General features: G+C 37.5%; 1 protein-coding gene across 1 annotated transcript in view; it reads left to right on the top strand.

Annotated features, from left to right (window-relative positions):
• LOC109250318 (beta-galactosidase-1-like protein 2) overlaps positions 1 to 27493 on the top strand; it is a 57957-nt gene that overhangs the window by 14143 nt on the left and 16321 nt on the right. Inside the window, exons 3-8 of the mRNA XM_019421327.2 lie at positions 194 to 262; positions 2790 to 2885; positions 4051 to 4159; positions 6972 to 7064; positions 10485 to 10566; positions 11535 to 11599. Of these exons, the coding sequence (XP_019276872.2) occupies positions 194 to 262; positions 2790 to 2885; positions 4051 to 4159; positions 6972 to 7064; positions 10485 to 10566; positions 11535 to 11599 (514 nt within the window). The remainder of the gene's footprint in view (positions 1 to 193; positions 263 to 2789; positions 2886 to 4050; positions 4160 to 6971; positions 7065 to 10484; positions 10567 to 11534; positions 11600 to 27493) is intronic.

Raw genomic sequence — 27493 nt, 5'->3', positions numbered from 1 at the left:
CTGCAGTGGCATTTAAAGGAGGAGATTTTGAAGTTAATACAAAGTGCATTCACACAGAGGATTGGCTGTTGAAATCTTCAATTTCCTTCACAGTAGAGATAGCTCAGCTGCTATATTAAAACTGGAGGAATCAGTATGGAATAAGGGCAAATAAGGTAAAAGATTTTTATATTTATTTTTTTTTCCATTGCAGGCATATTCCCTGGAACCTTCATGAGCCAAGAAAGGGCTGGTTTTATTTTACTGCAAACCTGGATTTCATGTATGTCTTAATGTGGAGGCCCTATCTATGGCCTAAAGATAGGGGTTTGACTCTACAGGATCAGATGAACAAAACCACCTTATTTTCTGTTTGGAGAATCATCAGGAAGCTCTGATAATTTTGTTCCCTGGTTTGAAACCCTCTAGAGCAGTGAATCTATTAACTTGCAGTAGAGCTTAGACCTTAATATCTGTGGTGCATTTTACTTACAGTGTGATTTAGAAGGTCCACATCTTGAGTGCTGTAGTTTTAATCTATCATGAAGAACCTGCTTTCTCAGTTATTAGAGGATATTTCTGGGCTATAGTTTACAGTGTTTCTAAGATATGACACAGCAGAGTACAGTCTCCAGCTTAAAATGGTGTTTTCACTTTATGATGGTGTGAAAGTGACATGCATTTAGTAGAAACTGTACTTCAGATTTTGAATTTTGATCTTTTCCCAGACTAGCAATATGTTGTACTATACACTCTTATGATGCTGGATAGCAGTCAGCTCACCCTCCCAGTCAGCCTTGCAGTCATGAGGGCAAACAGCTGATATGCAACCATTCTGTACCCATACGACCATTCTGTTTTTCATTTTCAATATAGCATTCAATAAGTTACATGAGATATTCAATATTTTATTATAAAATAGGCTCTATGTTAGGTGATTTAGCCCATCTGTAGGCTAATGTAAGTGTTCTGAGCACATTTTAGAGTATGTTAAGCTAAACTGCCATGTTCAGTACATTATATGTATTAAATGCATTTTTGACATAATATTTTTAACTTATGATGGATTTATTGGGATGTAACTCTATCTTAAGTTGAGAAGGTCTATAATTGTTTGTTAACACATACGTGTTTACTATCTGCTGTAGTTAAGACATTGTCTTTGGTGCTGGAGATATACAGATAATACACTTTGTGCTGTCAAGACTAAGGATTGTCTACAGGGAAAGAGACAAATAATATACTAAGAACACACAACCCAAACTAGGGGAACAGATCAGGGAAGACAACAGTGAAGTTATAGCTGAAATAAATTAAAATGTTGAGCAGAAGTTTGCTAGAGGGGGCTGAATGGTATTTCAGGTAGAGGGTCCCATGAAGGCAAAGTTAGAGATGTGAGAACATTTTACATTAATTAAGGTGATGTTAGCTTCTGTAGCAAGTATCAACATCTTTATCAATAAAGGTTTATTTTCATTTAAGTAAAATCTAAAATCACCATTCCTGGTAAGCATTATGTCTCTTCCAAGAAATAATTGAGAGATTCAGGGTCTTTCTGTCTTGTGACTTCACCATCTTCATCACATAGCTTCCAGACTGCTACTCTTGTCTGCATCAAGCCAGCAAGTGGAAGAAAGAGCATGGAGAATCTTTTTAGGAAATTATAATGCATCCCTCCTGTTCATCCTGTTGGCTTAAAGTTAGTCACATACAAATACCTCAGTGCATGGGAGGCTAGGAGATGTAGTCAGTCTGTGAGCCCAGGAAGAAAAGGGAATGGCTTTGGTGATTAACTGATTATATTTTCTGGAAACTGCAAATAATATGTCTGGTTGTCCTACTAATTTAAGTAGAAAAAGTGCCAAAAAACAAAGCTGGAGATATAGTAGACCACATCTTGCCTTTATATTTACCATGTTACAGAATTTGGAATCTTTCTGAAGGCATTGGGAGTCATTTGAAGAATTTTAATTTGGGAAATTTGTGCGTTTAGAACGATTGTGCCAGGAGCATTTTAAAGAGGCAGAATAATATTGTAGTTGATATTTCATTTCTGGAAGCTCTCTGCCTGATTGTACTTTTAGCTCAAAATGTCACATGTAGGAAGCTCTGACTTATTTGAGCTTTTATTTTCCTATCTGTAAAATGGAGATGATATTGATACCTAGTTCACAGAATCGTCAAATAAAATAATAGTCCTAAAGAATTGAGCTGTATGCGGGATGGTGATATGAGGTAAAAATTAACTCCTACTTTTGTTGTTGATGATTATGGACATAACTGAAGAAGCCTGGAAGAAGGTAAGAAGAAGGAAGGAAAGAAGTCAGAAAACCATTGTAATAATGCACATGTGAAATGAGTTATTTAACAAATGTGGTAGCACTAGAAATTAAGAGGAGTTTCACATTTGAAAACATTAGGTAGGAGGAATAAACAGGATTTGGTGACTAAAAGTAGGATACGAGGAAGAAGGCAGAGCAAGATTTGTAGGAGTCTGCCTTAGATGGCTTTCTTTTGTGGTGGTGGGAGATACATGGGGAGGAGTGTGTTCAGGAGGGAAGGTGGGTGTCTGGTTTAGGATTTTTGGACTTTCACTTCCTGTCCTGCTTTCTAGCACCTTGAATGAGCCCCTTTCCTGTCAAGTGTAGGGCTCCATGTCCCTTTGGTTCATGTCACCTACAAAGACTTTTGTAGACCAGGCTGGGAGTTCCTCCCATTCTGACCTCAAGCAGAGACCTCAGAGAGCAAAATAGCAGTGATTCCAGGCCTCAGCCTAAATAATAAATTATCTTTATTGCTTCACTTCCCAGGGCTTTTATATCCATTGCTTCAGAGGTGGGGCTGTGGGTCATTCTGTGTCCAGGCCTCTATATTGGTAGCGACTTAGACCTTGGAGGCTTGCCTAGGTAAGTAGTAGTCTGAGGCCCCTGGCCATGACTCCATGTGGGGCCCTACCACATTCAAATGGAAGTTAGAGCAAAGGGTTTGGCTGGTTTTCAGTGTACATTTTTAAACTACACTATTCTTTTCCATTTAGTGACATAGAAAATGAACTTCAATATACTGGGATTTACATACTATGTATTTGTTTTATATAAATCTCCATCTCATTTCTGCAGTGTAAATAAGATAAAGCATGTTTTTTTTATTTTAATAAAAAGTAATGGCTACCACTTAAGTAATACCTTTTTAAGTTCTAGTTTTTGTGATGGCTGTACAAATGGTAATAAATTGAGTTGATTATCTCTTTTTAAAGAGAGGTTTTCCCTTTTGCTAGCTTCTACTTGTTTTCTAACTGTGGTAAAATACACAGCATAAAATTTACCATTTGAAAGTACACAGTTTTGTGGCAATTAAGTACATGAAAAATGTTGAGCAATCATCACCACTTTCTAGTTCTAGACTTTTTTGTCACCTAAAGGGTGTATATTTCATATAAGTGGAATTATACAATATGTGACCTTTTGTAACTGACTTCTTTGCTTAGCATAATGTTTTCAAAGTTCATCCATGCTGTAGCATATACAGGTCTTCATTCCTTTTTTATGGCCAAATAATGTTCCACCAAAGCATTTTTTAAAAACTTTGAAACTGCTTTATAAAAATCTCACTCCTGACTAGGGGTTGGCAAACCTTTTCTGTAAAAGGCAAGATAATAAATAGTTTCAGCTTTAAGGGCCACATACATTGTCTGTTGTGACTATTCAGTCCTGGTGTTGTAGCAGGAGCACAGCTGTGACAATAAATAAACAAATGGGTGTAGTGTGTTCCAATAAAACTTTATTTACACAAGCAGACAATGGGTCTAATTTATCCTGTGGGCTGCAGCTTGATGACTCTGGTCTGGATCATTTCATCATTACACAGCTTTTATGTGTATTTTTGAGAAAAGAGGTGGCTAAAGTGCTGAGCTATTTATAACTGGAACATAGATTGCTTTTTCTTAAAGATGGATTAAGATCTCAAAATATACTGTTCCAGTGTGACTGTCCATGTTTTCCAGCCAAATGCTTGAACACTTCTTATTGCTCTTTGCTACCTCAAGAATTATTCCCATGTTTTTAATTCTAGCTGGTTACTCCAGGATCCAAAAATGAAGCTGAGAACAACTTACAAGGGCTTCACTAAAGCAATGAACCACTATTTTGATGAGCTTATTCCCAAGATAGTACCACTCCAGGTAAAACCCAATTCTCCATTCCTATGACCAAGGGAAGTAATTACCTGAATTGATTTCCTAGATAGGGCTAGCCTATTTTCTATCACGCAGAAACAGGAGTGTATATAGCAGCTCCTTCTAATTCCTTATTTAAGAAATATTAGATTTTTATTATCCTGATTTTAGGCATATTTCCTATCTACTGCCCCGCCGGAAGCCTTGTCCCTGGCAGTGCACTTGATATTGCACTCTGTATACTTTTGTTTTCTCTTCTCCTTTATATCTTTGCCCTTAGTCACCATAAATAGGAAATTAATGATAATCCTCAAAATGTCTTAATTTAGCTGCTAAAGTAGCTACTTATCAGTACTTCACACATCATAATAGATTAGATGGGTGATCTTAGGTCAGTGATTTTGTAGAAGTTGTAATTTATTTGTTTTTTAATATCCCTCCACCAAAATAAAACGATGGTTCCAAACATACTCATTGGTTAGTGCTACTATTTTTCTAAAATGGTTGGAAAATATAAAAAGGACTGTATACTAGGTAGAAGATGAACAGGGGGAAGGAACAAAAGTATAACATTTACTAGGTATCAAGCTTTCTGTGAAGTAATCAACATTTACCTAGCCTGTTTCATTCTCATGGTAATAATTTGAAAGAGATAGTATTGTAGATTGAATGGAGGCAATGGCAAACATGTACATGTCTAGGACAGGGCTTCACAGAGTGTGAATTTGAATTTACTATGGACAGAATTGGTTCCTAACATTGTCAGTATCTCAGAGCTAATCATACTCAGAGAAACCAACCACTACATGACTGAAGAGTGTGAATCAGTGTGTCATTTGGGGAGAGTAGAGATAATTTTCTACAATGATTAGAGTCATGCTGTACAGTATGGTAGCCATAGCCACATGTAGCTACTTAAACTTAATTAAAATAAAATAAAATAAAAATTTATTTCCTCATTTAAACACATTTTTAGTGCTCAGGAGCCATGTCTGGATGGTTGCTACCATATTAGACAGTGCAAATACAGAGCATTTTCATGGGCATGCTGGGCAGCATTGAATTAGAGTACTCAGCCCACCCCAAATCAGACTTCTCAGTCTTGAACCTCTTAGAAAACTAAATTAGTAATCAGAACCTTGCTTAATGAGCACAAAATGAGGGCCTGAGGAGGTTGGGAGGTCTTTGAAAACATTTTATCACTTGTACCTGAATAGCCTTCTTTTAGAACTGTCAATCCAGTTCAGGGTCTCTTACGGATCCCAGGTACGGTCAACTTTTGGATCTTCCCTCTTCCTTATCTATTCTCTAATCTGTGAGATTCATAATTGGATGGATGGGAAAGGGGAAGACAGAATCAGGTTCTGAAAATGTTTTTCAACGTTTGTCAGCAGAGGATAAGATTTAAAGGTTTGGGAAACATTCTTTTGGGCCTTGTGTCCTCTTGTCCCACTATCAGTATACAATGCAGTTATTTCTTGATTGCTAAAAAATCTTCCATTTCAACTCTACACCCAGCTGCTCCTGGGCCATGGTGATCACAGGTTTTAATGAGCAAACACTTCAGTGGCACTTATACATAGTCCTGGGTGTTGCCCAGATTCCTATTTGCATGGTTTGTATGACTTCTTAGAAGTCAACACTATTTGTTTCTGCATGCTGGGAGGAGTACTTCATGATTGCCCATGTATTCACAAGAGTAGGTTGAGGAGATGCAGATGTCAGCACGATGAAGCTTGACTAGGGTGTGGCAAGTGCAAGATATGGAGAGGAAATACATTGGCTGGACTGGAGAGGGCTATAAAGATAAAGGATGACTGAGCATGTTACCATCAACAAACAGGAGTCAGTAGGGATGGGAAATGTGAAGATGTTTGAAAGAGAGCATAATTAGGGGAGAAGAAGGGGATGTGATCCAGCACAGAGTTGGGATTAATAGAGAACCATGAGAAACACAACATTTAAAAGGTGAGTAGGGCAAGAGGATCTCACAAAACAGACTGAAGAGTAGTGACCAGAAGGCAGGCCAACAACTAGGAGAGAGCAACAAAAGACCACAGAAGAGAGGGTTTCAAGAAGGAGAAGGTAGCCAAGATGTCAAATATTGCTGAGAATGATAGTAAATTAGGATTAAAATTTATTGTTTGAACTTAGCAAAGAGAAGATAATGTTAATGGAAAGGTGGAATATAAAGAGTGGAAGTGAGTAAAAGAGTAAATGAAAGGATAAAAAGTCAAGAGTGAGTGCAGAAATATTTCAGGCTTTGTCCATGAAGGGGAAGAGGACAAGATAGTGGGAACTGAAGGGGTAAGTGGTCCAGGCAAGTTATTTTAAATGGAGGACTTTGAGTCAAGTTAATGATGATGTGCAGGGTTTAGTAAAGAAGGAGGTGAAAATACAGAAGACAGAAAAGTACTCCAGAAAAAGCGAAGTTCCTGAGAAGTGGGAAGGAGGTGAGACAACCTTTATATGGGATGAGAGACCCTTGACTCATTAACTGTTGCTAAGGTAGAAAGAATGGAAGTAGAGGTGTGAAGCATCACACTTAATGCATTGAATTAGGAGAGAAAGGGGGTGGGAGTCTGTTAACAGGGTATACTAGAAAAGGTAGGATTTTAAGAACAGTTGACCTCCTAGAGGGGACTACTGACTTTGGAGTGAGAGAAATTGCCTGAACTATAGTGTAACTTCGAGTTGAGTTTAGGAATAGGTTATTTTTATGACACTCTAAATATGTGTGTGCAACAGCAAATTGAGAAAATCCAGCCTTTCCCCATCAATAGCTTCACTTGCAAACTCTTGTCTCCTTGACCCTCAGTACGGAAAGGGAGGCCCCATCATTGCTGTGCAGGTTGAGAATGAATATGGTTCATATCATCGGGATAAAAGATACATGTCCTATATTAAAAAGGTAGGTGCTCCTTTAATTTTCCTCCATATTTACATACTTCTTTTCTCACTTTGTTAGTTTGTGGAGCAAACATATCCTGAGTAGCTATAGTTTGCATGATATGAAGATGAATAAGGTCCAGTTTGATTTTTCCATGCATTTATATCCTAGAGAGGGGACAAGAAACTACCTACACAACTCTTATGTAAAGTAAAGAGTGATGTTAAAATATTTTTCTTTTCTGTGAACATCACAGCTGTCTTTTGGTTAGTGTTTGTATATACATACTTTTCTATCCTTTTACTTTCAGTTATTCTGGATATGTTTAAGATACAGCACGATATAATTAGAATTTATTTTTGTTAGCCCATTATGAAAATTATTTCTCTTAAATGAGGTATTTGGCCTGTTTACATTTAATATAATTAATGACAGTTGCATTTAAATCTATCATCCTGTTACTTTCTATTTGTCCTACCTGTTCTATGGTCTTTTTTCTCTTCTTTTTTTTTCTTCTTTTGGATTAAGTATTTTTTATTTTTCCATTTTCTTCTGTATTAACTGGTTAAAAATTTCTCACTTTTCATATTGGCCATAGTGACTATAGTATTCATACTGAATTATTTTTTTTATTTTTTTAACGTTTATTTATTTTTGAGACAGAGAGAGACAGAGCACGAACGGGGGAGGGTCAGAGAGAGGGAGACACAGAATCTGAAACAGGCTCCAGGCTCTGAGCTGTCAGCATTAGAGCCCGACGCTGGGCTCAAACTCACCGACCGCGAAATCATGACCTGAGCCGAAGTCGGCCGCTTAACTGACTGAGCCACCCAGGCGCCCCTCATACTGAATTATTAATGTCTAATATAAATTAGTATGTTTGCCAATTCCAAGGCAAAGAAAGCACCTGAGAACAGTTTAATTGCATTTCTTTCCTCAGTACTATTATTATTTCTCTTAATTCTCTATATATTTTATACCCTCAAGATATTATTATTTTTATTATTGTGTGGAGTCAATTAGATTTACTCACATAATTTACTTTTTGTGGCCTTTCTCTCCTCTCTGCATCTCTGAGCTTTGTCTCTGTTACATTTCCTCTGCCTAAAGAATATCTATTTGTATTTTCTTTACTGCAGGTATGCTGTTAACAAATTCTCTCACTTTTTGCTTCTTTGAAAATGTGCTTAGCTCACCCTCATTTTGAAGGATATTTTTACTGTATGTAGAATTCTAGATTGACAATTTATTTTCTTTGGTGATTCCCTGGTGTACATTGTTTCTATTAAAAAGTCAAGTATTGATAAAGTTATTGTTCCTTTGAAGGTAAAATGTCTTTTTCTTCTGGCTTCTTTGAAGATTTACTTTTTGGTTTTCATCAACTTTACTGAGATTTGGCTAAGTGTGGTTTTCTTTCTACTTTTATTCTGCTTATATGTGTTTGCAATCTTCAATATGTGGCTTGAAGTCTTTAATCAGTTTCAGAAGATCTTCAGCAACTGTCAACTCCATTTTCTCTCTCCTCTCCTCTAGGACTTCTGTTGTACAAAATTATATATTTTCACCATATTCCACATAGCTGTTTTGTTCTTTTTTGAATAGTTTTTTTCTAAGATGTCTTGTAATTTATAAATTTTCTCTTCAGCTTTGTCTACTTTGATGTTAAACCTAGTTTTTAATTTCAAAAATAGTGATTTTTTTAGTTCTAGAATTTTCATTTGATTCTTTTCTATAGTTTGCTTCATTTGGCCCAAATTATCCATTTTTAAAAAATTCCTTGAACATATTAATTATAGTTATTTCAAAGTATATGTTTAAGGGACCTAATATCTAGTTCCCTATGTATTTATTCTGTTGTCTTTTTGGCTCATGGTTTAAGTAAAATAATATCCTGTGGTATACCTAATTATTTTTCAATCAAATTTATTTATGAAAACATGACTGAAATCATTTGAAGCTATTGGTAATCTTTCAGATGGAATTACTTTTGCTTCCAGAAGGTAACTGAAATGATTTGGAGCTGAGCTTCAATTCTTATGAAAGCAAGTCTAATTCTTGTTGAGCTTCTCTTCTAGGGTATAGCCCTTTGGGTCCCAGCTGAAAACCTAGAATTGTCATGGACCCTCTTCCATCTTGGCAGTCTATGAACTACAATTTATTTCCCCACATCTCATAAATTGCTGGGAAATCTGCTCAATTTTTTAACCTCTCAATTGATGTTTTGGAAATTAGACAATGTCTCAAGGAAAAATACATAAGACATGCTAGCTTCACCTCTCTAAGCTCCCTGACTTTCTGGAAACTTGACTCAAGTCTTGCTTTGGTATAAATCTAGTATCTTCAAATAAGTTAAAAAAAAATTTGTTCCAGTTTATCTAGTTGTTATTAGCAGGATGGTTAGTCTGAAACAAAGTTGCTCACCATCCCTAGAAGTGGAATCTGTTGCTGTCTCTATGAGCAGTGGTCCATGAGTCTTGGTTAACACCTTTTTTCATTATCAAGAGTTCTAGTTTAAATGAGAAGCTATGTGGTTACCTACCAATAAGCCATATTGCTCACTGGAGGTAGAGCTTTGAAATGTTGCATCTAATAAGACCTATGGTAGTGGAAGTTTTACTGTAATTCGTATATGACATGGTGTTTCTTCTCACTCATTCTGTTCACCTCTCACCCTTTCCAGTTTTTCAGAAGAGTTTGGTAGAAACAAACCATCTTCTCATAGCCAACAAGTAGCCTTAGAATAATTGCAGGAATAGTTCCACCTTCAGGATATTGTGATCCACAGGCCCAAGAAGGCACACTTTTGGCTTTTCTTGGAACTTATGGCCATAGTCTCAGTATTTTACCTTTCAGGTAGATAAGTTTATTAGCCTCTTCTCTCTCTCTTTGATTTAGAATCTCCTAGATTTATTTCTAGTTGAAGTAGAGATATTAAAGTCTCACAAGGCAAAAAGTGTGACCATAGATTGACTAAACCAGAATTTACCTGAGTTTGCCATTGCCCAAAGGAAAACCAGCATTTGTGTGTGTGTTCCCTAATCTGTACTGTGAGTTGGGTCCACAGTGTGTGGTTAATTTGAGCACATGTGTGGAGGAGGTGCTCTCTGATGCACTAGACAAAATGCAGGATTCAGGTCCTTAAGGGAAGACACTGTATTAAGGTGAATGCAAACAGTCCCACTGCCTCTTCCTTTAGGTCTGACATTTTTTTTTAGGTCTGACATTTTAATTGTCAGTTTGGCCTTCCTGAGTGTGGCTGAGGCAGGAATGATGTTTTTGTTCTAATCTACTAACTTACAAGTAGTTGGATGAGGGAATTAGACTTTTCCTCTATTCCTCAGCTTCATTCTAGTATTTTTATTACAATCATTTTTTTTTCTAGAGAGAAGTGATCCCATGGGACCAGGGACAGTTCATTTACCTTACCAAATTTCTCTATAGGCCCTGGTCACTAGAGGGATCAATGTGATGCTTATGACTGCTGATGATGGAAAAGAACTGAAAAGAGGCCACTTAAAACATGGTACTTTTTCTCTTTACCCTTTTTGTAGTAGTGAAGTCTGAAACAGAACAAGAGTCCTTCTGGTGCTTTATTTCTCCCATTTCCCATGGATGAGGCCCCATAGATTTTAGGGAAAAGTGGTGGGGCTGAGTTAAGGAACCAGTCCTCACCTTGTTACTGTACCAGCCATTACCCCCAGAACGCAACAATGCAGGACACTTCCTCCATCCTCTTCAGTCCCTGGTGACAAGATGGGGCTTGGCTGGGACCAGAGTAAAGACTATCTTCATTGTTGTGAAATGGCTATGACTGAACAACATGAAGGAGAAGCAGAGTCAGAGAAATGGTATTGTCATGGACTGAGCCCCAGGAGCACAGGGGGTAGAAAAGTTTGGAGACTAGACACAGTAGGGAAACATGGAATAGAATTATAAGGAGGAAGTATGGATTAATACTCAAGAAAATGGAAAAAGGCTATGTGCAGACAAGTAGAGCCAGAGAACAGTGCTATTTGGAGTTCTTTCACCCAGCAGCCTCTCAGGCCTATTCTCCTCTGCCAGCCTCCCCACTGTCTTTTGGCATCCTGCATCTTGTAGGAGAGGCAGGATAGTGTTCTGAATTAGAAGTCAGGAGATCTATAGTCAAGTTTAGGTCTTAGGCTATTCACCACTCTGGGCTCAGTTTCATTTATTCACCAGCATAATGTAGTTTATTTTAACTGCCCTTATTGTCTGGGTAATTTATTGTAAATGCTAAATGAAGGGATGTATGTGAAAGCACTTTGTATGGAGCAGGTATAGACCCACATGCAGGATCATATCTTTGTTATTAACCACAATCCATAAAGTGTTCATGAGAACTACTTGTGAGGTGTATGTGCAAGAGTGTGGAGTCTCAGCTCTTCATTGTGTATCTGAAAGCCCATTCTCCCCTCTGTCCTACAGTGCTTGTAGCAGGACTTATGCATAGTGTCTCCTTTTCCTCCACAGTACTTTCCACTCTCCACATGAAAAATATAAAGAAAGAAACTTATGATACACTCTTTTCAATTCAGGTAAGGATATTTCAGAGATGGAGATGTTTTGATCTTGTTCATGCTAGGACCTGATAGATCACTTCTCAATAGTAATTAGTTCAGTTAAAACTTGGATCCTTTATGCCCTTAAAATGCCTTCTCCAGGTAGTTTGGGGTATAACTAAATTAAATTCAAATGCTTACAATGCCTGGCCCGTAGCCCCTTAGAAGGATACAGGATGAGAAACATAACATACTAGCAGGGCAGCATCAGTGGGAATCTCCACAGAAGTCCAAGGGCTGTACCCCCGCCCCAAGCGACAGCTCTGGTTTCAAAGAATGGGAGCCATTCTGGCAAAGAATCCTCAGTCTCAGGAGAAGAACCAACCACTATCCCTTTTCATAGCTCTATAGGCATAAATTTTGGGTTGCAAGCACACAAGAATCTATGGCTTCATTAGGAATTTATACATCATTCATAGTTTTCCAATTCAGATACTATTTGCTAATCAGAGGGCATTTTAACCATACCAATCTACCTGATAACATGGATAACATCCATGAGGTTTCCAGGTACACCTAAAGTCAGCTTGCATGAGCAAAGAGAAAAAATTTATTAACCCTTTACTCATGCCCCATTAATCTTTACTTATGATCCAGTGAGAAAGATACGATATGTAAATAACACAAGATAGGAAGTGCTAGTTGCAATAAAACTATTATTGAGTAACTGGAGATCAGAGGGTGGCATAGATATCTGCCACCGGCTAGATCCATGGTTACATGTTTCCTTTTGCATTGGATTGAGATATGTGGTATTAGGAGCACAAGAAGCATCTATTAATTACCATCACTATAAAACAATGCCTGAAATTCCTGTTTCTGCTCTCATACACTCCTAGAGTCTGAGATAGCACTAAGATTTAGGGAAGAGTACAAAAGGATGTGTATCCAGCATAATGACTGGGCCAACATCAGGAAATGGTGCAAGTAGCTCAGAGATGTTGGGGTGAGTGCATTCCAAAAGAATATGAAAAGGGAGTATAATTCTCAGGGCAAAGTAAACACTCAAATAGATGCTAACATCATGATTATGAGGAGGAAGAATTGGCAGGGGGAAATCAATAAAACCAACGAAATCAGGAGTCAAAGTGATATGCTATCTATTATTAGCAAAGTCCTGAAAATGAGGTCATTTGTTTATTCATGGAGTCAGTCAGTGAATGTTTTTAGCACCTACTGTGTGCCAGTTAAGTACTTTTCAAGGCATGGTATATAAAGCAGTGAATGAAGTCTATAAAAGCAGAATTTTTGGAGTTTATATTTTAGTGGTAAGATAGGTAGACAACAAACAAAGGCAGATATAGAGTATGAAGTACTAACAAGAGCTAGAAAGACATTAGATGATATTTATATACACAGCTTTTAGTTTGTATAATCTTCCCTTTTTTTCATGTTAATTTCTTTTTTTTTTTTTTAATTTTTTTTTCAACGTTTTTTATTTATTTTTGGGACAGAGAGAGACAGAGCATGAACGGGGGAGGGGCAGAGAGAGAGGGAGACACAGAATCGGAAACAGGCTCCAGGCCCCGAGCCATCAGCCCAGAGCCTGACTCGAACCCAGAGGGGCTCGAACTCACGGACTGCGAGATCGTGACCTGGCTGAAGTCGGACGCTTAACCGACTGCGCCACCCAGGCGCCCCTCATGTTTATTTCTTAAATCACCATGTACAAAACTATTAGTCTTATTCCCACTTTGGAGATGAGGAAACCATGACTTAGGAAGGGGAAATTACTAATTTGAGATAACACGTGGACGATCAGATCATGCAATTGAATAATCCAGGCTTAATTAAACTCAAACCTTCTGCCTCCAAGTACCATGCTCTTTCTACTGTCTTATATCATCCACCATCTAAACTCCTTCTCTGGTGAGAAAATGCTTTGATATAGTAGTGGAGCAATCACAGGAATTAAATAGTGAAAATGAGTACCAGTAGCTTTAGAAAGCTCATTGTAATTTGTCTCCAGTGCATTTCTTATGTGAGAAAGTGAACATGCGAGAAACACAATTCTTAGGGACAGATGTTGTAACTGAATATGGGGAGAAAGCAGAGATTTTGAGCCTCTATTTTGTTTTTGTGTTCTCTATCAAACATATTTCTTTCCAAACTGGACAAGATAGAGCCTACATAGATTGGGGGAGGGGGAGAGCTAACACTTGAACTGGAAGAGAAGTTAAATGTTTCAAATTTAGATCAGAATGAACACATTATTTTGAGTGGGTACCTTGTGCCAGGTCCAGTGCTAGGCTGTAGGTATATACTAGTGATCTATATATAGTATAGGCTCTAGGTATATATAGTGATCTAACAGATATCGTCTTTGCCTTTGTGGAGGCTATATCCAGGTTTGTTCACTGAATATGGGGGCTCCGTTGTTGGTTTTGTTCTGTCTGATCCTCTCCTGAGGGAAAATACAGAAGCTGTGCTTATCAAGATTCCAAATAAGATAGCTAGAAAGGAGTGCTCACCCACCAAATGAGGGAATCTGCTGTGTCACAGTAGGCTGAAGTCAATACACAGTAATTACAAAGTCTCTGCATTAAAATTAAAAACAAAACAGGAACAAAACTGAAATACCAAAATGCAGATAGGAAGAAATCCATCCTGATAGCAGTCTATATGAAAGAGATTTAGGATGCTCTTGATGGCAGCCTTCACTTAAGTCATATCAGTAACATATACCGCCAATAGTTTTGAAAACTTGGGTTTTATTACTCTGACAGACATTACCACACTTCTCCTTACTGGTAGGAGCACATTTGAAGTATTTGCTTTTGTTTTTCTGCTCAGGCCATTGTGTCTTCCACTTAACAAAGTGGAATGCTTCCAGGAAATATAATTTAGAATTTTTCTAAAAATAAATGAGGGGCACCTGGGAGGCTCAGTCAGTTGATTTTAGCTCAGGTCATGGTCCCAAGGTTGCGGGATCAGACCTTGCTTCAGTCCATGCTGAATGTGGAGCCTGTTTAAGATTCTCTCTCTCTCCCTATCTGCCCCTCTCCCAGGCTCATGTGTTCTCTCTCTCTCTCAAATAAAAAATAAAATAAAGACAAAAACAAATGAAAGGAACTGGGAGTTTAGTTTGGAGTTGACCAAGATGGTGGTACAGGAGACTCCTGAGCTTCCTTGCTCCCACAGATGCCCCAAATATACAGACACATGTGAACACTTCCCTCTGAAGGAGGTCAGAAACTAGCTGAGTGGCTCTAGAGATTGTGAGAATGAGCAAATAACCACATCAAAATGGGTAGGAAAGTCTGAGACACATTGTCACCATAAACCCCACCCCCCGGTACAATGTCACAATCAAGATAGAACCTTCAACTCCTAGCTACTCCCTGAAGAGTGAAGAGTTTGGACTCCACATCTAGTGCTCCAACTTTTAAGACTTTCACTGGAGGTATGGGCCTCCAAACACCTAGCTCTGAAAGCTATGTCCATGAGACCCACAAGACTATGAAAAAAAGAAACAACTGCAGTGGCACAGAAGGACAGACAAAATCCCAGTCTGTCCCTGAAAAGGTTTATCTACATACTTTAAAAGTTGCTGCCTGTGGGCCAGGCTTCTAATTTATCAGGCAACTAGAGACTGGCTGCAGACTTCCCAGTTCTGGGAAACTGATGGTCACTTCTCATACCTTCTTTCAGTTCACTCCAATAATAAAACCAAGTCCCCAGTATCTCCCTAGAAGGAACTTGTGCATACATTTAGTGCCTAGCTTTTGCAGTAGCCAGCCAAGGAACAGGCTACTGGATCATCTGGTTCTAATAGCCAAAGGGGCCTGCTTTTACAAGTACCACAGCACCATAGCAAACAAAGAGTCCTTAACAAGCACAGAAACACCTCCTTCCCCAACTATAAATCTGGGCCCAGCACAGGGGAAGCAAGCTAAAATTCCCATCTCCCAGTTTCTCCCTGGATGGGGCTTAACAACATATTTTCCTTGCTGGTGGCTGAGAGTCCAACCTCTAATCAGCTTGCATTTGATTGCTGACTGTGATCTTTCCTCTGGGACACTGTCAGTTCTTGGCACACACTCAACTATTGTGAGCCACTAAAAACAAAGAAGATAGCTTAGACAATCACAAAAGTTTGAAAGATAGGTACATGGGCCAGGCTGATCAACAAGGTTCATCTCTTATATCAGATCATTCTATCAAGATGGGGAGAAATGGCTGTTTTATCTAATGCACAGAAATTAGCAGAGAATCAAAGAAAATGAAACAAACAAACAAACAAAAAAACAAAAAAACAGGAACAAGTTCCAAACAAAAGAAGAAGAAATTCCAGAAGCAAATCTTAATGAAATGTAAATAAGTGATTTGCCTTATAGAGAGTTCAAAAATAATCATCATAGAGATAGTTATTGAGGTCAGGAGTGTAATACATATGCAAAGTGAGAATTTCAACAAAGAGATAGAAAATATTAAAAAAAAAGGCCAAAAAAAATCATAGAGCTGAAGGATAAAATAATTGAACTGAGAAATCCAATAGAGGGCTCAATGACAGACTTGATGTAATGGAAAAAATGGATCCGCAGATTCAAAGACAGGGCAGTGGAATTCATCCAGTCTTAAGAGAAAAAGAGAAAAGAATGAAAAAAGTGTGAGGATAGCTTAAGGGATTTATGGGACAACATATGGGACACATTAAACAGAACAATATACACATTATAGAGATCCTGGAAGGAGAAGAGAGAGAGAAGGGATTAGAAGGCTTAATCAAAGACATAATGGCTAAAAACTTACCTAACCAAGGGAATGAAACAGACATTCAGATCCAGGAAGCCCAGAGAGTGCCATATAAAATGAATCCAAAGAGACTCATACTGGGACATATATAACTAATTTGTTAAAAGTTAAAGACAAGGAGAAAATCTTAGAAGAGCAAGAGAAAAGCAACTTGTTACATAGAAGGAAAGCCCCATAAGGCTATTACAGATTTTCAGCAGAAATCTTGCATGCCAGAGGGAGTGGGATGATATAGTCAAAGTGCTGAAAGAAAAGAACTGCCAACCTAGGATAACCTACCCTGTGAAGGTGTCCTTCAGAATTGAAGGAGAGGTGGAGTTTGCCAGACAAAGCTACATGAATTCATCACAACAAACTAGCATCACAAAAAATGTTAAAAGAAATTCTTAAGCTGAAAAGAAATAGAAACTAATTAGTAACAGGAAAAGCTAGTTTGTAACAGGAAGACATATGAAAATATAAAGCTCCCTGGTAAAGGTAAATGTATGGTTAAATTTAGAATAATATTGTGACGGGTAAATCACTTTTAACTCTAGTATGAAGGTTAAAAGACAAAAGGATTAAAAATAATTCTAACTACAATAATTTTTTAATGACACACAAGGTAAAAAGATGTAAATTGTGATATCAAAAATATGTATGGAGAGAATTAAAAATGTAGAGCTTTAATACATGCTTGAAGTTAACCTGTATTAGTAGAATAGACTGCTATCAATATGAGATGTTTTATATAAATCTCATAATAGCCACAAAACAAAATCCTGTAGTAGATATACAAAAGATAAAGAGACAGGAATTAAAGCATACCAGTACAGAAAAATCATCAAACCACAAAAGAAGAGATCAAAAGAGGAAGAAAAGAACAAAGGAATTACAAAACCATAAAAGAATTAACATAATACCTATCAATAATTATAATGTAAATGGACTAAATCCTCTAATAAAAAGAGATAGAGTGGCTGAATGGATTAAAAAAATAAGACTCAAGTATCTGTTGGCTACAAGAGACTCACACAGCTTTGAGGACACAGACTGAAATTGAAGGGATAGAAAAAAGATATTCCATGCAAATAGAAGCCAAAACAAAGTAGAGAGTAGCTATATTTATATCAGACAAAACAGACTAAGACAAACTCTGTATCAACAAAGAAAGTCTTTAAATGTTGATAAAGGGGTCAATTCAAAAAGAATTGAGCAATGTATATCAAATGTGTATATAATAATTGTAAATATTATGCACCCAATGTAGAAGCACCTAAACACATAAAGGAAATGTTAATAGATCTGAATGGAGAAATAGTGATACAATAAATGCAGGGGACTTAATACCTCAATTCCATCTAGACAGATAATATCATCCAGGCAGATAATAAAGAAGGAAACATAGGACTAAAATTATACATTAGTCCAGATGGACCTAAAGAATATTTACAAAAATTCTAACCAGCAGCAACAGAATGTACATTCTTCTCAAGTACACATGGAACATTCTCTAGAATAGACCATATGTTAGGCCACACAACATGTCTTAAAAAATTTAAGAAGATTGAAATCGTATTTTCTGACCACAGTGGTATGAAACTAGAAATCAATTACAAGGAAAAAACTGGAAAATTCATAAATTTTTGGAGATTAAACAGCATGATCCTGAACAATCAATTGGTCAAATAAATAAAAAAAGAAATTAAAAAAATCATGAGGCAAATGAAAATGGAAACGCATCTCAAACCTATGAGACGCAGCAAAAGCAGGTGTAAGAGGGAAGTTTATAGTGATAAACGCATACATTGATAAGGAAAAGATCTCAAACCAACAACCTAACTTTACACCTCAAGGAACTAGAAAAAGAACAAACTAAGCTCCAAGTATTAGAAATAAGGAAATAAAGATCAGAGCAGAAATAAATAAAATCAAAACTAGAAAGATAATAGAAAAGATCGATGAAACCAAGTTTTTTTAAGAAGATGAAACTGATAAATATTTAACTATACTAAGAAAAAAAGAGAGATAAGACTCAGTAAATAAAATTTTAAGTGGAAGAGTAGAATTACAACTGATACCACAGAAATATAAAGGATCATAGTTTCTACTAGTATGAACAGTTATATACCAACAAATTAGACCACCTGGAAGAAACAGATAAATTCCTGGAAGCATACAGACTATGGATATGAATCATGAAGAAGTAGAAAATTTGAACAGACCAACCAAATATGAGTAAGAAGATTGAATCAGTAATCAAAGACCTCCCAACAAAGGAAAGTCCAAGACCAGATAGCTTCACTGGTTATTTCTATCAAACATTTAAAGTAAAACTAGCACCAATCCTTCTCAAACTCTTCTAAAACAAAGAAGGGGGGAAACACTTCCAAACTAATTTTATGAGGCCCGCATTACTCTGATACCAAAGCTAGACAAGGACATTATAAGAAAAGAAAAGTATAGCCCCAGTATAGATTCATGAACACTTAATAAAATATTAGCAAACCAAATTCAGCAATACATTAAAAGGATGATACACCATGATCAAGTGAAATTTACTCTGGGGATACAAGGTGTTGGGAAAACTGGATATACACATGCAAAAGAATGAAACCAAATTCTATCTTATGTCATAGACAAATATCAACCCCAAATGGATTAAAGACTTGGACATAAGATTTGAAACCTTAAAACTCCTAGAAGAAAGCATACATGTAAACTCCTTGATATTGATCTTGGTGATAGGGTTTTGCATTTGACATTAAAAGCAGAAATAAACACCTGGGACTATATCAGACTAAAAGGTTTCTGCACAGCAAAGGAAACCATTAATAAAAGGAAAAGGCAACCTATGTAATGGGGGAAAATATTTATAAACCACATATCTGATAATTGCTTAATATCCAAAATGTACAAAATCTTGTACAATGCAATAGTAAAACAAACAACAACAACAAAAACCCCAAATAACCCAATTGAAAAATGGCCAAAGGACTTGCATAGGTATTTTTCCAAAGAAGACGTACAGATGTCCAACAGGTACATTAAAAGCTGCTCAATATACCTAATCATCAGGGAAAGGCAAATCAAAATACAATAAGATATCACCTCACTCCTGTATAGCTGTCAATTATCAAAAAGACGGAAGATAACAAATACTGGAGAAGAGGTGGAGAAAAAGGAACCCTTGTATACTGTTGGTAGAAATGTAAACTGGTCCAACCACTATGGAAAACAGTATAGAGGTTCATAAAAAAATTAAAAATAGAACTGCCATATGATCTAGAAGTCTTATTTCTGGGTATATATGCAAAGGAAATGAAATAGTTATCCTGAAGAGATATCTGTATTCCTATGTTCATAGCAGCATTATTTACATAGCCAAGGTATGGAAACAGCCTGTGTGTGATAATAGATGAATAAAGAAAGTGTGATTGTTTTATATGTATATAAATACTGTATATGTACTTAAATAATGTATATGTATATAAATGTGATTTTTTAAATATGTATATGTAATATTCCATGGTGTGGGTGTGGAATATTACATGGCCATAAAAAATAATGAAATCTTGCCATTTGCAACAACATGGATAGATCTAGAGTGTATAATGCTAAGTGAAATAAGTCAGAGAAAGACAAATACCATATGATGTCACCCATGTGGAATTTAATAAATAAAACAAATGAGAAAACAAAGAAAAAAAGAGAGACAAACACAAAACAGACTCTTAAATACAGAGAACAAACTGGTAGTTCCTAGAGGGGAGGTTGGTGGGGGGATGGGTGAAATAGGTGAAAGGAATCAGGCTTACATGATGAGCACTGAGTAATGTATAGGATTGATGATCCTGAAATGTACACCTGAAACTAATATAACACTGTATGTTAATTATACTTGAATAAAAACAAAACACAATTCTGGGATTTGGAAATTCTTACTTAATTGGATTCAACCTTTTTAGCAGTCATTTGTTGAACATTTTTAGTGCTTCCCCTGGGTCAGGTGCTTCTTTACTAGATCTCTAATCTGGTCACTTAAGGGAATGAAGAGATTCCATTGTTCCAGAAAAGGAAATGTGGCAATGGCAGTTGATTTTACCAAAGCTCGAAGAAGTCCACTGAAACCCCAAGTGGAGTAACAAGACCAGGGAAATTATCTGAGAGTGGAGAGTAGAACTCAGTTTGTGGGCAGTTAGAGGATGCTCTGGATTGTAAAGGGGGGTTGTGAGAACTGAAATTTACAGTTCCCTCCTAAGCAATACACGGATTTTAAATTGCAACAAAATTTACTAAATTGACACTTCATTTTTCTCAGGGTCATACCCCCATACTGATGATGGTGTATACAGTAAGCTCTTTGGATGGATGGGGTGCTGTCCACAATACTTTGGACTCACATAGTGAGTATTCCTTAGGTCCTTTCTCAGGAGAATAGATGATACAGATGACACTGGCCTGTTGTTTTTTGTTTTTTTTTTTCCTTCTGGTTAGAGTACTTGAGATTTAGGGGACAAGGCTTCTAGGTCTTATAGCTTTATAAGTATCAATGTGATTAAGTAATCACCTTAACAGATATCTCTGCAGGTCATTGTAACTGAAATTCAAATTAGCAGGATCAGATTTTATTTTATTGAAGCTATTAAAGTAATCATAGTTCTGAGTTGTTCTGAGAGGGCAATTCAATTAGAGTGTATTGGGTGAATGTAGAATTTTCTCTGGTCCCACAGTATCTGCCATGTGCTTTCAGAAGAGTTGGCAAAGATCATTAAAATGTAGTTTATGGATAACAGGTTATGGAGAACAGGTAAATGTTCCCGTTACCATGATTTTAGATTATGCACTGTGAGAAGTCACTAAGTGCTTCAGAATGCTGAGCTGGACATATATTTACCTAAGACTATGATGAATACACAAATGTTTAAAACATGCAGTTTGAACATCCCTCAAAGGGCTATTAATTCTTTCAAACTTTAATTTTCTCCCCCATTTCTCCTTTTCTTCCTACCTATGTGGCAGTGTTAATGAAAGAGATACGTGATATGTTCAACTACAGTTTCTCCCTCAACTTCTATATGTTCCATGGTGGCACCAACTTCGGCTTCATGGGTGGATCTGCAGTTTTGGACAATTACCTCCCTATGATCACAAGCTATGGCAAGTACTTGTCCCCCACAACTGTCTCCAACCTAGCCATCCCACCATTTGAGACTGGAGTTCCTAAGGTGGGTCTCTGGAAACAGTCACTGGGACTGTTCATCTGTTTTGCCTTTAACAAATGCTGGAGATTGAGAGTTTAATATTTATTCTTCTTGATGGTATTAGAATTTACCAACCCCTAGAATGTAGGCTGTCTGGGACTTTGCAGGCAGAGGCATTGGTTGTTTAATCTTGTCTATCCACTGTGCAGACCCTAATTTTTAGAAGTTCACTGCAAAACCAGTTACTTTGGATCTCTTGATAACACCAGGGAATTGATTAATAGATCTTCCCCAGTCTATAACTCTACTGAGAGACCAAATGAAAAGTCAAGAGTGAAAGAAAGGAAGAAGTTTAATTAGAAATTGAATAGAAGAAGCCAGTGGATTGGAGTAGTCTGGGCTCTTATCCAGGACTTACTAGATATCCAGGGAATGGTGTTATTTGCCTTCAGTTGAAAGCCTTAGAGAGTATGGCAAATGTCTCCTGGTTTGGACTAATTGGGACATGGTGTTTTCTTGTCTAATGCCAAAAGTTTTTTCTTCCTTTTTTTTTTTTTAAAGTTTGTTTATTTATTTTGAGAGAGAGAGAGAGAGAGAGAGAGCGCGCGCGCTCACTGCCCCTCTGGAGAGGAACAGAAAAAGAGGGAGAAATGGAGAGAGAGAGTATGTGTGTGAGTAGGGGAGGGGCTGAGAGAAAGGGAGAGGGAGAGAGAGAGAAAGAAGAGAGAGAGAGAGAATGAGAAGGGGAGGGAGAGAGAATCCTAAGCTGGCTCTGCACTGTCAGCACACAGCCTGGCTCAGGGCTCGATCTCATAAACTGTGAGGTCATGACCTGAGCCAAAACCAAAATTGGACACTTACTTGACTGAGCCACCCAAGCACCCCAAAAGTTTTTCCTGCCAAAGCTTCTATATTAAGGATCCTTTTGCTCAGTGCTAATTTCTTATATCTTCCTTTGCTGAAGTTGGAGCTTTCCTGGGGAAAGTGACAAATTTCTTTATATTTTTCAGGGTATGGGGCACTGCTAACAGAGAACGGAGAATATACATCTGAGTACCTCGTATTTCAAGAGTTTTTTACCTCTTCTTTTGGTATCTAGCAACAACCTCAATCTGAAAGATAACTCAGCATCTCAATTTGTCTCTGTCTTGTGAAGAGGAGATTGAGGGAATGGATAAAGATGTGTTTTTTGGGAGATGTCCAGTTTATTTTATCATTAGGCACTGGGGATTCAAATATGCACAAAATACAGGGCCCACCCTCTAGGTGCTCAACATCAAGGCCTATGTTTCTTAGTCTTGATTGTACATTGGCGTCCTCTGTGGAACTTGTAAAAGCCAGAGGTGCCAGGCCCTTCCCAGAGCTGTTAGATAAGTATGTCTTTGTTGAAAAGGGGGAGGGGAGGGTCAGAATCTGAGCATATTTATTTTCCCATTGGACTTTAGCAGATTCTGATGAGCATCCAAGGGTTTAGAGCTACTGGTCCAGCAGTGGGCTTGATGTACCACCTCCTTTTCCAGGACAGCAGGGCATCCTGCCTTAGAGCTGAAATAGATATGAAAGGAATCTCACTCAATTACTGCCTACCTCATGGTTCTTTCTGGAATTGGGAAGAACTGGGCCCTTCATTCTTGGTGGTTTGGGAATAGCAGGGTAAATGGTGCCCTTGAATGGGTTGGAGGAGGATCTCAGAATGGCTCAATCTCCTATTTTTCATTGCAGGGGTTCCCATGCCTCAGCGACCAGATTTAATACCTAAGGCAATATATAAGTCACTGCGAACACCATACTACATTGCACTGTGGGATGTCATACCCTACCTAAAGGAGGTAAGCTTTTTCTGGGTGTAAAAGCATGGGATAGCCTTTGGACAGAAGAGAGAGGAGGGAAAGGCTTAGCTCAAAGAATAGGAAGTAAATTATTAGGGAACCCAAAACAATCCTTAGCCATTTTAATTCCATCTCCTAATTTTACAGTTCAGAATAATAAATAAGAATTATTTAGAATTCTAGAATAAGAATTCAGGAACATACAGAAAATTTAAATTTGAAGAAACAGTATAAACATTACAGGATATTAGGAAATGTCCTTTCAATAGTGTAGCCAAGAAGAGATCCCTGCCTTCTGAAGATGGTTACAATAAAGGCACACTGATTGAATCTAAGGCAATGACTTTTAAACTTTTGGTTTAGTAGGGGGACTCCTTCAAACTCACTGCAATATTCAGTACATAAGGCATGTACTGGTTAAATCAGGGGTGGTAATTCTGAGGCTCGGTACTTACATCCTATGAGTCAGCCATCCTTTCCCTAGGATGGCATATATTAGGATGGCCCATGTGCCACTTCTGACTTACCTGTAGGGTTTGAAGGAGCACAGTTTGAAAACTGATGGTCCAGAGGAAAACCTGCAGAGTTATTCGCATAATACTTAGTAAACATTGGTGTTTGGAGAATTGTATTGTCAAGGTGTTGTTTTGGGGAACTTCCAGTCTAATAGGGAGGAAAGGTGAGTACAGTAGCAATTAGGGAGTCATGGGTCCTATAGTAGAGGAATGAAGGCAGCACAGCATTGTCAAGGGAACACAGTGTTGTGTTAAAGAGTCTAAGCTCTGGAGTAAGATTAGGTTTGAATCTGCTCCAATATTTACCTTGGGGTGCTCATTTAACCTCATTCTAAGTTTCCTTATCTGGAAAATGAGACTAATAATTGCACTGACCTCACAGGAGTGTGGTGTGGATTAAGCCACTAATATCTGAACCTGGCACACAGTAAGTGCTGTGTGTGCGCTAGCTGCTGTATTATTATTTAGAGATATGGTCAGCATGCTGGACAATCACAGGACCCAAGATTATATCCCAGTTGAGGTGATTTTGAGATCCAAAGGATGATTAGGGGCTTAATGTGAGGAACAATGGAGTAGAATAGAGGAAGGAAAGGAATTTGAGGCATAGCGGACACCATTTGCAAAGACATGGAAGGAACTGCATGCTTGGGGAACTGCAAATAGGACTGGAATGAAAAGTATTTGTGGGAGAGCACCAAGTAAGGAACCAGGTAGCATATGTTGGAGGGCCTTTGTGTTTTGTTTTAACCATTTTCTTATGGAATTTTGAAGACATGAACAAATGGCAGAAAAAAAAGTAATGAACTTCTATGTGCTCAACACCCAGCCTCAACTTTATTAATGTATGTTTCATGTAATATTGTTAAATGAAATTAATATTGTTTCATTTATACACTTATTCTCCCCTTCTTCTACTCTTTTTAACATTTTTGAGAGAGAGAGAGAGAGTGTGTGAAAGGGGGAGAGGGGCAGAGAGAGAGAGAGAAGAGAGAGAGAGAGAGAGAGAGAGAGAGAGAGAGAGAGAGAGAGAATCCCAAGCAGGCTCCACATTGAGCTCAGAGCCCGATGCAGGACTTGATCCCACGAAACTGGGATCATGGACCAGAGCTGAAATCAAGAGGCAGATGCCCAACTGACTGAGCCATCAGGCACCCCAAGATTATATAATTTCAGCTACAAATAATTCAATATGTATCTGAAAAGATAAGAACTCTTTCAGTGATTTACTAGGAAATATTTTTTAATAGTTTTTTTTTTATTTTGTTTATTTATTTATTTTGAGAGAGAGGAGGGGCAGAGAGAGAGAGGGAGAGAGAGAATGCCAAGCAGGCTCTGTGGTGTCAGCACAGAGCCCTACTCCGGGCTTGATATCACCAACTGTGAGATCATGACCTGAGCTGAAATCAAGAGTTGGAAGCTTAACCCACTGAGCCACCCCTGTGCGTCTCCTGGGAAATATTTAGTAATAGTCGCTCTAGAAGAAAAAACTCTGATTAGTAGTGTTTGCCAATTCCTGTGGTCTAAGTACTCCCACTATAGCTAATTTCAAGCCTCTAGCATGACAACACTGAATACAGAGGTAAAATACAGGGTTGGGAAGAGATGTGCACAATTGGCCCTCATGAGCTGGTCCAGACTGGCTTATAGCAGAGCACTGCTGAAAATCATAAAATATCCAGGGTTCAGATTTTCTCAATTATCTCATAATTTTTTTAGCATTTAGTTGTTAATATCAGGTCCAATTGAGGTCAGTTACACATTGCATTTAGTTGATAGTCTCTTAAATCTCTTTTAATCTAAAGATGTTTTTTCCATCTGTTTATTGCATTTATTTGTTGAAGAAGCTGTAGAATTCCCCACTTTCTGGATTTTGTTGATTAGGTCCCCATGTATCTGAGAATATATCTTTATATTCTCTACATTTTCTGTAAACTGATTTAGATGCTTGATGAGATTTAAGTTAGGTGCTTTTTAAAAAATTTTTATTTTTGAGAGGGGGTGGAGGGGCAGAGAGAGAGGGAGACACAGAATCCAAAGCAGGTTCCAGGCTCTGAGCTGTCAGCACAGAGCCCGACATGGAGCTCAAACCCACAAAGTGAGAGATCATGACCAACTGACTGAGCCACCCAGGCGCCCCTAGCTTAGGTGCTTTTTAAAATATTGTTTGCAAGTATACTTCATAGGTGGTGCTGTTATATTTTTTATGCATCATATTCCAGGCACATAATGGCTGGTCATTTCTGTGTTCATAATTGATCAGAGGGGTTCCGGAGTAGTTAGCCCAGTCTATCCATTGTCAATGTTCCCATCAGCCTTTTACCTAATGGTTTTAGCAGTCATTAACAATTATTACCTACATCCAATATTTCATTAAGGCTTTTAAAATAGTTTAATTCTAATTCTATCATTCCTTCTGCATGTATACACTTGAAGTCTTCTACGTAGAAGAACTTCCCTTCACTAATTTTCCTGTCACCTTGATGTACAGTTTGTAAAGAAAAGTTAGGACAGAAATTCAAATATTTTCTTTTATCAGAAACTGAATTTATTCCTGGATATCCTCCAAAGGTGACCAATGAGGTGTTTTGCTGTTATTGTCTTTGATTATAACTCACATTAAAAATATTATTTTTAATTGAAGTATAGTTGACATGTAATATTATGTTAGTTTCAGGTGTACAAGATAGTGATTTGAAAATTATGTACATTACAAAATGCTCGGCACAATGAATACAGTTACTGTCACCATACAAAGTTATTATAGTATTACTGACTATATTCCCTATGCTGTACTTTTTAATCCCCGTGACTTATTTATTTTATACTTGGAATTTTTACCTTTTAATGTCCTTCACCTATTTTCTTCAGTCTTGCCATACCCTCCCATCTGGCATTCATCAGTTTGTTCTCTGTATTTATGAGTCTCTCTGTTTGCCTTGTTTTTCAGATTCCAGATATAAATGAAATCACACGGTATTTGTCTTTGTCTGACTTATTTCAGTTAGTATAATACTCTCTAGGTCCATCCATGTTGCTGTGAATGGCAAGACTTTATTTTTTATGGCTGAGTAATAGTTCAGTGTGATATATATATATATATATATATATATATATATATATATATATATATATATACCACCTCTTCTTTGGCCATTCATCTATCAGTGAACATTTAGGTTGCTTCCATATCTTAACTATTGTAAATAATGTTGCAATAAACATAAGGGTACATATATCTTTTCAAAATAGTGTTTTTGTTTCCTTCAGGTAAATGTCCAGTGGTGGAATTATTGAGTCATATGGTGTTTCTATTTTCAAATTTTGAGGAATCTCCATAACTGTTTTCCACAGTGGCTACACCAAATTCCCACCAAAAGTGCATGAAAATTACTTTTTCTCCACATCTTTGCCAACACTTGCTATATTTTATCTTTTTGATATTAGCCATTCTGACTGGTGTGAGGTGACATCTCATTGTGGTTTTGATTTGCATTTCCCTGGTGATTAGTGACATTTAGAACTTTTTAATGTGTGTATTGACCATTGGTATTTCTTTTTTGGAAAAATGTCTATTTAGGTCCTCCG

Source organism: Panthera pardus, unplaced genomic scaffold (genome assembly GCF_024362965.1).
Source record: "Panthera pardus isolate Hobbes unplaced genomic scaffold, ASM2436296v1 HiC_scaffold_12, whole genome shotgun sequence".
NCBI lineage: Eukaryota > Metazoa > Chordata > Mammalia > Carnivora > Felidae > Panthera > Panthera pardus.
The sequence above is the reverse complement of the archived record's forward strand: the minus strand, read 5'-3'. Positions and strand labels throughout refer to the sequence as shown.